The 13,321-nt window shown below is 38.3% G+C and overlaps 1 protein-coding gene across 4 annotated transcripts in view; it reads right to left on the reverse strand.

Annotated features, from left to right (window-relative positions):
• The window catches only part of LOC123755869 (steroid hormone receptor ERR1), a 203,873-nt gene that overhangs the window by 57,758 nt on the left and 132,794 nt on the right, over positions 1-13,321 (reverse strand). For all 4 annotated transcript variants that reach the window (XM_069300146.1, XM_069300147.1, XM_069300145.1 and 1 more), the window contains exon 3: positions 9,408-9,551. In XM_069300146.1, coding sequence (XP_069156247.1) covers positions 9,408-9,551 — 144 coding nt within the window. The remainder of the gene's footprint in view (positions 1-9,407; positions 9,552-13,321) is intronic.

The following is a 13,321-nucleotide window of genomic DNA, read 5'->3' on the forward strand; positions in this document are numbered from 1 at the left end:
CCAATCTCCCAATCTTTATGTACTTAATCCAAACAACTTTATCATTGTGTTCATTGCTGTCTTCTTTTATGTGCTAGCCAATATGCTGTATTGTGCCTGCTAAGTTTTGTTAAACTACCATTCAAGCTGTCATTGCAATCACTCTGAGCTACCTATGTACTTTAATATACCTACAATTCTTCTCTTATCTTTTATTTTTTCATGCTATATAACTGTTATCATTTTTATAAATTTTGCAAGTACAGTATTTACCTACTTATAAGTTTCTTAGATTAAGGACCTGCCCAAAATGCTGCGCATACTAGTGGCTTTACAAGAATATTATTACTCTGCTATGTATCCTCACACTCCCAATGTACCTTCTTGTATATATATAAACAAAAATAAAAAATAAAATAATAAAATGAGTCCCAAGAAAGTCAGTGGTAAGGTTCAACCTAAGAAAATAGTTGTGAGTAGAGGCAGTAGAGGATGCCCCTTCGTCATTAAGAAAATGTGTGAAGTATGGGAAGAACTGCAAAGTTTTGTTGAAAAAATAACCCAGGTAAAGCTGTAGCAGGCCATTGCATTGACCTTTAAATGACAATATGATGTCTTACTACAGACAAGTGTTAAAATGTAGGGAAAAACAAGTGTCTTTAGACAAATTCTTAGTAAGACAAGCAAGCAGTGAGCCACAAGAAGGTCCTAGTGGTATGCAGGCAAAACATGCCAGAGTGTATCCCAGAAAAGTTATCACTGCCTGATGTTATAAGGAAGGAGACTCCCCCTTCCAAACAGTAACACCTCTCCTCCTCCCCCCTTCATCACCATCTTCCATATGCCATCAAGAGTCCTCCATAAAGGTAAGATAAACATATGTACTGTATTGTAGTTAGAAAACAAAAATTGTATTGAATATAAAATGTATTTGTAAGTTAATATTTTGGAGGGTGGGGAATGGGTTAATTCAATTCCCTTTATTTCTTATGGGAAAAATCGCTTCGACTTCCGATATTTTGACTTACGATCCGTCTCTGGGAACGGATTAGCATCGTAAGTCGAGGATGTACTGTACTGTACTGTACTGTACAGTACAGTACATCCCATTGTACTGTATTAGTATATTTTGGTAGCAGTCTTTCTTGTAAACATATGTTGTTGAAAATGACAAAGAAGGTAAGATTAATAATTCTAACACAATTTTTTTTTCAATATTTCTTATGTTTTTCTTCACTGTCGGTGGTAATGAAAATATCAATTCTCCAAAATTCATTTTTATTAATGGTCTGATGCCTAGAAGCGTTTCGTAAGGGCTTCTTATATTCTCAAAGACTTCTTTACATTTAATACTACACTTATGAACTACTCTTATGATACACTGTGTATGAAACATTTGGAGAGCAGTAGGAGAATACTTTATTCACTCTCATGTTTTTGAAAATATCCTCATAATGCCCCCAAAATTTGTCAGTGCAGGCTATTGAACATATGGCCCTGTATGACTAACCATCCTGAGAGATGGGGGACTTTTAGTATCACTGCTACCTTATTCACTCTTGTGTTCATGATGATATCCTCATAATGCACCCAGAGTTTGCCAGTGCAAACGACTTATCTCTTGCCTCTGTATGACTAACCACCTTGTGTGATGGGGATTTTTAGCATCATGTAGCTACACACAGAAATCACAATAACGTGATGCATCAAATGAACAAATCCACAAGGGCCGTGATTTTTTATCATGTCGGAGCTCAGTCGATTAAGGCAGCGCCTGGGATGCTCTTGGACGCAGGTTCGAATTCTTGTCACGGCCCTTGTGGATTTGTTCATCATGTAGCTAGCTTTTTGACACACTGTACTCCCCTTCATATAGTCAAGGGTAGCTGCACAAATGCAAATGTACCCAAATGTGTTAATAAACAAAAATTCGTGGAAATACTCGACAGATTAATGTTTCAAATCAGGCCCCACCTTGCTCCTAACCTGTATGGTTTCCTTCCTGAAAGAAGCATACAAACTTGCTTTGCTGGATATTTTATTAGAGGGACCAAGCTCTCAGGTGACATTTATTGACCTCCAAACTATTTTTGATACAGCAAACAGAGAAATAATCTTAGAACAACTAGCCTCTTTTGGAGTTAAGGGATGACTGCTGACATGGTTCAGGGGTTACCCGAGTAACAGAACCGCCTAAGTTCTTTTCAAGGGGGTCAAAAGTAATCACTGTGTACCCTTTGAGTTGGGTACACCCCAGGGTGGAGTGCTTAGCCCAACACTATTCAATGTTCTGATCCACAAATTAATAATTGATATTCCCACACTACCTGACAAAGCCATCATCTGTTATGCCGATGATATATGAATTGTTTCAAATACCCAAACTAGAGTGCAAACTCTATTTGATTCACTCCCTGCTAAAGGCATTGAATGTGGTCTTGTTATCTCTATAACTAAATCCAGAGCTCTCCATCCTCAAGAGAAAACTCATGTCCCTCTAACTTTCAAGGTCAACAACCAGAACATTGAAGCATGTGGGAAGTACAAATACCTTGGAGTTGGTATCAACAGTGACATTGTAAAAGATCTACATTGTAGGTTAAAAGAAAGACTTAAACATTTGAAAACACTTACTGGTAAGAATATTGGTATCAATAATAAATATGCAAGATTATTATACTGTATATGATGTTTGTTAGATCTCTAGTTGATTATCATGCTTTGCACCTAATTAACTTCCCCACCTCTGTATTGGACAAACTTGTAGCAGTACAGAATGAAGCCATGAGGATAATTCTTGCAGGTGCCCCAAGATGCACTAGAATCATCAACATGAGGGAAGAACTGAAGCTTCCAACCATACTAGAGAAAATCATGTAAGTCAACACGACCTTTTGCCTAAAAGTCATGAGACGCAATAAAGCACCTAAATTATTGGGATCGTCTCAAAGCCCTCCAAATGTACTCACTAGAAAGAAGACGAGAGAGATATCAAATAATATACACCTGGAAGATACTGGAGGGCCAAGTACCAAATCTACACAGTAAAATAACAACGTACTGGAGTAAACGATATGGAAGAAAATGTAGAATAGAACCAGTGAAGAGCAGAGGTGCCATAGGCACAATCAGAGAACACTGTATAAACATGAGAGGTCCGCGGTTGTTCAACGTCCTCCCAGCAAGCATAAGAAATATTGCCGGAACAACCGTGGACATTTTCAAGAGGAAACTAGATTTATTCCTCCAAGGAGTGCCGGACCAACCGGGCTGTGGTGGGTATGTGGGCCTGCGGGCCGCTCCAAGCAACAGCCTGGTGGACCAAACTCTCACAAGTCAAGCCTGGCCTTGGGCCGGGCTTGGGGAGTAGAAGAACTCCCAGAACCCCATCAACCAGGTATCAACCAGGTACCCTACATCTCCTGCACTGCTCAGAGACAAATTATTCAATGTTGTTGATACCCTATTGACTGGTGCCAACATACAGATTCATTTTTTGATAAATGGCTGAGCAAAAATGCCTACAATCTCATCAAACTTAACATTCCTTTTAAGTGCAATCTACCTGTCTTCGATATTCTTCTTTATCTCTATCACACTATTTAAGTATCATACACACCCGTCACTAAGAAAGAAAATGAGGATTTTGCTCTTCTCAAAGATGTCACATGTAATGTACGATTATGTTACTTTGTTGGGTAGATTAGATACACAGTGTTTAGTGGGTTTCAGATTTATTTAGTAATCTTGGTTACAGGAGTCGGTTGTTTGCAGTGTCATAGACATTGAGACAGAACTTGGAGCAGAGCAGAGAGCTGAGTGAGGCCAGAGTCCTGAAGCTCTATGCGGGAAAGTGTGGCGGTTCAATGCAGAATAGTGAGTGTCTAAACTCGATGAGATCATGAGTGTCTAAACTCAATGAGATCATGAGTGTCTAAACTCGATGAGATCGTGAGTGTGTAAACTCGATGAGATCGTGAGTGTCTAAACTTGATAAGATCGTGCATGTCTAAATGCGATGAGATCGTGAGTGTGATAGCTCGATGTGGTCGTAGTCTGCTGTCTTCTCTGTGTCGTAGTTTGAACGTCTTGGGGTTGATTAGAACTGCATACGCTGAGTGCTACAATCTTGAAGTCGAAGAGGTGTGGCAACTCCGAAGCGTCTGTACTGAAGTTAACTGAATCACTGTGGAAATTATACTTATACAGTACTTAATCGCTTATCGATTGCTTATATGATTGGACTACACCTCACCGTCCTCAAATAGGTTGGAAGGATGGAAAGAATGTTAACTGTAATTAGGAGAAAACATTATAGCTTCATAATTAGTACTAATGACTTGTGGATGTCAACCAACAAACTCACACTAAACATAGAAAAGACTTACTACATCTTATTTGGAAGCAAATCAACAAATGCAATTCAGCTTCAGATAGATAATGTAAACATTAGCAATAAAAATTATGGAAAGTTCCTTGGCCTATACTTAGACAAGAGACTCAACTTCAGCACCCATATACAGCACATAACTAAAAAGGTTTAAAAAACAGTTGGTATACTCTCTAAGATCAGATATTATGTACCCTACTCTCCTCTCCTCTCTCTCTATGATTCACTTATCTACCCACTATCTTATGGTATCTATGCTTGGGGTTCAACCTCGGCAAACTACCTCAAGCCCATCATCACCCAGAAAAAATCTGCTATCAGGACAATAACAAATTCTGCTTTCAGACAACACACAGCTCCCCTGTTTAAATCCCTAAACATGCTAAACATAAATTCACTCCATACATTCTCTTGTGTCAATTACATTTATAAAACCCTTTTCTTAAGTGCAAACCCTGTTCTGAAACTCTTTCTGGACAGATGTAATAGATCACATACTCACCAAACCAGGCATAAATATCTCTTTGATATCCCCAGAGTCAAACTTTATCTGTGTAAACACTCTATGCAAATAAAGGGACCTAGTCTATGGAACTCACTCCCTAATGAATTGAAAAGCTGTCCAACTTTTGCCTTATTCAAAAATAAAACCAAAAAGTACCTAATTTCATCTTCATAGTTTTCTACCTAGTGCTTTATCTCGCACTGTATCTAGTGCCACTCAATCCCTCAATATTTGAACCTAAGCCATATTACTTTACCATTGTAATCTTTGATATCATCCAATATCATGGTTGTTGTATTGAGTGCATTTTCTACTGCATTATTCCTTGAAATGATCCTCATTTTATCCTTCAGTGAACCAATGTATAATCCTGAAATGTTATCCTAATGTGCCTAGTAATCCTTGTTCATTATTGTATATTGTTATTATTGTATATTATTCTAATCTGCTTTTTTGTCAAAATTTTTTGCAATGTACCTGTAAACATATTTTGTCCATTTTACTATGAATTATCTAAAAATTATCTGTTAGTTTAAGGACTTACCCGAAACGCTATGCATGTTTGTGGCGTTACAAGAATATAAAATCAACTTAATTTCTATGTTCCCTGTTAACCCCCAATGTACCTTCTTGTATATAAATAAATAAAATAAGTAGTAATCTTGGTTACAGCAGTTGGTTGTTTGCATTGTCGTATACGTTGAGACAGAACTTGGAGCAGAGCACAGAGCTGATTGAGGCCGGAGTCCCAGAGTTCTATGCGGGGAAAGCATGACAGCTCGATGCGGAATTGTGAGTGTCTAAACTCAATGCGATCGTGAGTGTCTAAACTCGATGAGACCGTGAATGTCTAAACTCGATGAGATCGTGAGTGTCTAAACTCGATGAGATCATAAGTGTCTAAACTCAATGAGATCATGAGTGTGGTAGCTCAGTGCAGTCATAGTCTGCTGTCTGCTCTGTGTCGAAGTTGGAGCGTCTTGGGGGAGATTAGAACTGCATAAGCCGAATGCTACAATCTTGAGGTTGAAGAGGTGTGGTAACTCCGAAGCATCTGTACTGAAGTTAACTGAATCACTGGAAATTATACTGATACTTAATTGATTGAATGATTGATTAATTAAGATTAAGCCAACCAGGAGGTGACACAGGCATGAATAGCCCGTATGTGGTAGATTTTATTTTTTATTTTTAGTGAAGGTATACTGTGTGCTGAGGTCGCATTTAAATCATCAGGCTGCTATCACAAGGGAGGATACTGCTTGACAGTGTTTATGAAGGTGTCCAGCAGCTGGACACCTTTTTTGACCAGATGAGTGGCAATGTTGATGGCTTCAGAGTGGTTACTGCAAGATTCAGGGACTCTTAAAGCTTTTCTAAGGTCGTTGGTTGCTTGACATTCCAGGTAAGTGAAGTAGTGGTTTGATACTTAATCGCTTCTCGATTGCTTATATGATTGGACTACACCTCACCGTCCTCCAATAGGTTGGAAGGATGGATAGAATGTTAATTGTAAATAGAGAAAAGATTATAGCTTCATAATTAGTGCTAATGAGTTTTGTCATTAAGCTAATGAGAGATTGGAGCAAGTATATTGTTTACTTGCTACACACACACTTCAACCAATTGCCTCCATCGAAAATTTAAGATCTCACTTGCACTGTGTCTACACCGACGGCTCAGTGCAATCTTTTACTGGACGGACTGCAGCAGCATTCAAATTCAATTTTAAATGTTTATTCAGGTAAAAGTATATACATAAGAGATGAGATACAAACATAATGTTGGATTTATAAATAGGGCTAATACATATATAATACCTAAAGCCACTAATGCACACTTTTTTCAGGCAAGGTGTGGGGGGAAAAACCACTTAGACTAAAACTTAATACTAATTGAGATTAAAGTTTAAATTGTGTTGAAAAAGAAAAAAAAAGGGGGGAGAACATGGCAGAAATCCGCAGTTATTTCAAGTTGGTCAACGGGTTGACATTTAGGGGGGGTAAGTATGTAGGTTTTATAGAAATAATATTTGCACACAGATTGTCAATGTCAGGTTAAACAATGGGCTGACCTCCACACAAGCAGAACAAGCGGCACTACAACTAGCTACTAGTACATTAAAAAAACTTAGGAGGAGGAATTATATTTTGTGATTCAGTCTGCTCTTCAAGCAATCGCAAACTTCTCCTGGAAGATCGACAACAAGAACTTCATACTACCAATTATAAATGACCTAATTGCTGCACAGAGTAAAGGGTTTAAAGGGTTTACTTTCCCCTTCTTATTGGGTGGTTATAAATAGGAGCTGCCTCGTATGGGCCAATAGGCCTTCTGCAGTTACCTTTGCTCTTGTGTTCTTATGTTCTTATTCCTATTACTATACCCTTTATTTCACCTTACCTTTCGTACCTTTTGCCTTGCTCTTCTTCCTCTAAGATTTTCTCCTCCTCACCTCTCTCTTGCCTATTTATTGCCTTTAACCCCTTCCCTCAACCACCATTTGGTCACCACTTGGTCCGGGAGACATCTCCCGTCACGCAGGGTGCAGTTGCGCCTCCACAGATCTCCAGTATCATCTTTTGATACTGGTAATGGCTTGAAAGGGCCACCACTTACGGGCTATTCATGCCCGTGCCACCTCTTGGGTGGCTTAATCTTCATCAATCAATCATTCCCTCATCACACAGCACTGCTCCTGTGCCAGGTAAGTCCACTACAGACTCACCATAACCCGAGCTACTTGCCCCGCTCCTGTGCCAGGTAATCTACAGGCTCACCATAGCCCATGCTACTTGGAACTTGTTCCAAGTAGCATGGGCTACTTGTAGCATTTCAGCTACTTGGAACTTGTTCCAAGTAGCTGAATCTATAACAACAAAAACAACTTCCCTCATCACAATCGACTTGAGAATGGTCCAGGACGGACCAAAACGTCGTCGTCCCCTCACTTTCTAGTGTGTGGTTTGGTCAACATATTTCAGCCACGTTATTGTGACTCATCATCTGCAAAGGGTTTCAAATCTCCTTTGTATGGATACCATCACACAAAAATATAACCCCATCATAATGACACAGACATTGCAGCCAAATTAGCATGTAACAAAGATGAAGTTGAATTAGACTTAGGTATCACCATCTCTGCTGTCAAAACTGTATTGTTGCAAACATTCAGGTCTGATAGGAGAGAAAATACTGACTCCCAACGACCTGAAAGCCCCAGTATGAAAAGCTATGATTTGTTCAGATTCGAAACCTGTTTATGGGCAGCACAAAATGACCACCATACGGTGCGACACAGTGGTTGCCAGGATCAGGTTGGGTTACTGTTACCTGTGACAGGTGGCTACAAGTGATGGATCTCTCAATCCTGAGCACTCCAGGTGCAAACTCTGTGAGCAGGAACTGGGGCATGATCTTGCACACTACATCACCGAATGCCCAGTTATCAGACCATTCAGACCTGTTGGCATGAGGTACCTGGAGCTTAGAAATTACTTTATTCACTCTCATGTTCTTGAGGCTATCCTCATAATGCACCCAAAATTTGCCAGTACAGGCTACTGAACATATGGCCCTGTATGACTAACCATGTTTCGAGATAGGGACTCTTAGTATCACTGCTACCTTATTCACTCTTGTTTTCATGATGATATCCTCTTAATGCACCTAGAGTTTGCCAGTGGAGACTACTGATCACATGCCTCTGTATGACTAAAAATCTTGTGTGCTGGGGATTTTAGCATCACGTAGCTAGTTTTGTGACACAATGCACTTCCCTTCATATAGTCTAGGTAGCTGCACAAATGCAGATGTACCTAAATGTGTTAATAAAAAATCATGGAAATAAACATTCACAATTCAGGTGAATTGAATACCTAGACTTCTTAACTGGAAGCTGATGAAAAAAAAAAAATCTGAGACATAGAGGGAAGAGAAGGAAGGAGGAGGATTGGATGTTTGAAGAGAGGCTAGGAGAGATAGGGTTAGATGGAAAGGTGATAGAAAGAGGGAGACTGGAAGAGAGGTGTGAGAAGGTGTTGGTAAAGTAAGATGGAGTGTGGGAAAGATGGGAAGAGAGGGGAATAGGGAATGATATGAGAGAGGGGGAATGAGACCCGGAACAGCCAAGTACCTCTCCTAGTAGTATCTTGACAACTGGGATGTTGACATTATAATATCTTGTCTACCGAAATGTTGACACTATGTCATTATCTCTTTCTCATGGAAGAATTGCACTAATTCCAATTGTGAGTAAACAAGCAACATTAAAAGATCAGAGTTGTAAAGACAACCTTACCTGTGAGAAGGAATGAGGGGGGGAGGGGGGCAGGTTAAGTGTAAAGGCAGATGTGAGGTGGATGTAGGCGAGTGTGAGAAATGTCAGTGATATGCTTCTCATGATCTTGAAAAGAAGTGTGGAGAGTGTAGCGAGCCAGTGGACAGAACTCACCACTCATGGGATGTGGGATGAGCCAGTAGGTAGAGCTCACTTCTGAATGAAAGTGGAGCGAGCTAGTAAGCAGAACTCACCTCTGAGGGTGTGTGGGCAGAGTCACTGGCCATAGAAGTGGTGGAGGAGCAGAACTGTCGGTCCGGACTGGGTGGGGAATCTGTGAAGAGCTTCATGTGCTTGGGTGAGGGCTGTGCCTCGTCCCCACACTCACTGTAGTCCAGCTGCAACATAAACACTCAGTTTAGTTAAGCCTCCATCTGACCCATTTTCACAGGTTTGAAACAATACCACAACATAAGAATAGTGGAAATTGCAGAAGGTCTTTTGGCTCATACGAGGCAGCTCCTATTTATATCCACCCAACCAACTCATATATATGTCTAGCCTAAGCTTCAAACAATCTAGTGATCTCAATGCCTCCCAACCATTCCCTTTCGATAGTATACTTTAGAAAGTTTAGATACTCTGCTCAATGAATCAGCTTTATTTATATACTATTAATGGAGTTGCATGATGTTCGAATTCTTTGTCAAATCTGGCCTAAAGTTGCATATTGAAGGTACAAATACATGCTGACTTAACAAATGATCTTTGTAATTAATTACTACGTCCAGATTAGATAAATGTTGAAGATTTGCTTTTGTGTCATTTGATTTTAATTGGTAGAAAAATTTTTCTAGATTTTTTTCAGGGATATTCCTGCATGGGGCTCTAAGCCTCTGGCTGGCTCACTAAGTGTTACTTATTTCTTGTTTCTGTTTTACTTAGGAGGAGTATGAGTATTTATGACTTGTATGTTCGCTTCAGTAAGATTATGTCCCATGTGTTTAACAACTAATGCTCTGTTGAATCTAGTTGAAATTTTATTTGGTGTGTAACTCTGTACTGTGTTAGATAATGTTCTAGTGGTCTGTCAGACATTTCTTCTCAGGGTTGACATTTCCTCACATATTCTGGAATCTGTAAGCCTATTTCCCATGCACATGGGTATCCAAGCCTCATGTAATGTAAGTAAACTTCTGTTGTTCTACTACTCCCTTTTATCAAAATAAATGAAATAAGAAAAATAAGAAATTCGTAGTTGGTTGAATTCTTATACTAACCCGCAGATCCTGATGCTGCAATTGCTGTGTTATACTGTACATCTTCGATCTATTCGATCAAATAGAGCATTGCTCTATTTCTAATTACTTTCTTAATATGTGATAGACTCTGGGGTAACTTGCATAACTTGCTATGTAAATGTCTACATTTTTTCTCTTATTTGCAAGTTTTGCAGCTTCGTTTGCAATGTCATTCCCCATTATTCCCACATGACTTGGCACTCAGTTGCTAATTATCCGACGACCTTGACGTTTGAGTGTTTGCATTAATGTAATGACATTTGTGGTCAGATGGATGTTGTCACGTATGTGTTCTTGTTGCAAGGTTTCAATGGCAGTTCTCGAATCTATATATATGAAAACATGCTGTCATTTTTTTAATAGATGGAATAATTGCATAAATTAGTTTCGGTGTCTTGACTAAAAGCTTCACCAACATCATCACTGCCATAGTCATCCTCACTATCATCATTACCACTACTATCATCGATGACACCATCATTTTCCACCATCACTATAATGATTGTCACTTCTCATCATCACCATTACTATCACCAACAACATTATTAATAACATAATAACTGACCGATCTAAACTTAATCAACCTATACTAGTCACATAAAACGAGACGTAGAGACCAAATCAGGCGTCGTCGACAGCTAACCCTCAACAATTAATTGAGCTTGACAATCATGAGTTACTGATAATATGACTTGCGTAATATGAGTAAGATGTGAATAATCATTCCCGTCGAGTGTCTAAGGACACGAGTAATGGAAACAGTTGAGCGTCCATAGTGAAATCGACACCAGTAATTCCATCTATCATCAACTATCATGCAAGAGGAGCCATCGTTTTGGATGAGGTGAACAAACTTTTGACCAACACAAGACAGAACACGGGACAATGGGTATAAATTGGATAAATGAGAGGAAAGAATGGAAGTAACTGCAAAGGGCCTATTGGCCCATACTTCCTCTTGATGCTTCTATATTGGTACGGAGTCTTGAAGAGGGTAGAATATAGTTGTGCATTAATTGGCTGTTGATTGCTGGTGTTGACTTTTTGATGTGTAGTGCCTCGCAGATATCAAGCCGCCTGCTATCGCTGTATACAGCGATACCAGGCGGCAATATAGAAGACCAATATAAAAGCAACAAGGGGAAGTATGGGCCAATAGTCCCTTTGCAGTTACTTCCATTCTTTCCTCTCATTTATCCAGTTAATACCCATTGTTCTGTGTTCTGTCTTGTGTTGGTCAAAAGTTTGTTCTCCTCATCCAAAACTGTTGCAACATATCACCTCACCCAAGTGCGAGTATATAAGACAAGCTGTTCAGTGTTAGCATAAGTAAAACTCTGTTTAGTGTTTTCAGGTTACAGTTGTGTGTGTGTAAACTAAAGTTTTTGAAAATGGAATAAGTTATTACGAAACACGTACAAGCGTCGCGTCAGACTAGAAATAAAAATGAATTTTGGAGAATTGATTTTTCAATTACAATTGACAGTAAAAAGAAACATAAGAAATATTGAGAAAATTTGTGTTAGAATTATTAATCTTACTTTTTCGGTCATATTCAACAACATATGTATACAAGAAAGACTGCTACCAATATATATATATATATATATATATATATATATATATATATATATATATATATATATATATATATTATATATATATATTATATTTATATATAATTATTTATATATATATATATATATATATATATATATATATATATATATATATATATATATATATATATATATATATATATATATATTATATATATATTATATTTATATATAATTTTATATATATATATATATTATATATTATATATATATATATATATATATATATATATATATATATATATATATATATATATATATATATATATATATGCGAACAAGCCTGAATGGTCCCCAGGACATATGCAACTGAATTATATATATATATATATATATATATATATATATATATATATATATATATATATATATATATATATATATACATATATATATATATATATATATATATATATATATATATATATATATATATATATATATATATATATATATATATACATACAGTATATAGAAACAATCCAGCTGGGATGGAATTGTGGCAATCCATTGTAGACAAAGAAGCCACAGCTTTGCTGGAGGCAGCAACAACCCCCATTGATCTTGCGCACCTCACAGCTGTGCTTGAACCTCCCCCCCCCCCCCCCCCTCCCCATTCAGGGGACTTCCTTTTGCCCGAAACGCTTTGCGTAATAGTGGCTTTAGGCATTGTATGTACTAGCTCTATCTATAAAGCCAACAAACTTTGTAAAATCTCTTTATGTATGTACCTTTACCTAAATAAAAATTATTATTATTATTAGTATTATTATTATTTTGGCAGTCCTTATGTCTGCAACAGGCATACGTCTTGATCCACAGCAGCTCTGTATTGCAGTCGCTATTTGCCTTTGTTATGGTATCTACACCGTTGCTGGAGTGAGGAGTGGCGATTTCGGCGCCATCTATGGACCTGCACTCCAGCTTCCAAGTATTAGGTGAGATGCAAACAACGCCATCTGTTGGCAGTCAGGTGACGTCAGTGTAAGGCTCCTCTTTCATACCTCAGTTAGGAGATGAGGTCGATGATGATAACCTCTGTTGGGTGGCGTAATGATATCAACGCCATCTGGGTTGTGCTTGTAATTACAATGTCAGTTCCCCGGTGGAAGTGTTATCCTAAGGTCACCCAGTATACTGTCTGTCTAGCTAATAACGTTTATGTTCACAGAGGTGACGTGAGGAGGTGATTGCACTGAGGAGGGCAGTTCACCTTGGGCAGTCCAGAACTCTTGACTTGGTCCTGTG

The sequence above is a fragment of the Procambarus clarkii genome, chromosome 43 (assembly GCF_040958095.1).
Source record: "Procambarus clarkii isolate CNS0578487 chromosome 43, FALCON_Pclarkii_2.0, whole genome shotgun sequence".
NCBI classification, from domain to species: domain Eukaryota; kingdom Metazoa; phylum Arthropoda; class Malacostraca; order Decapoda; family Cambaridae; genus Procambarus; species Procambarus clarkii.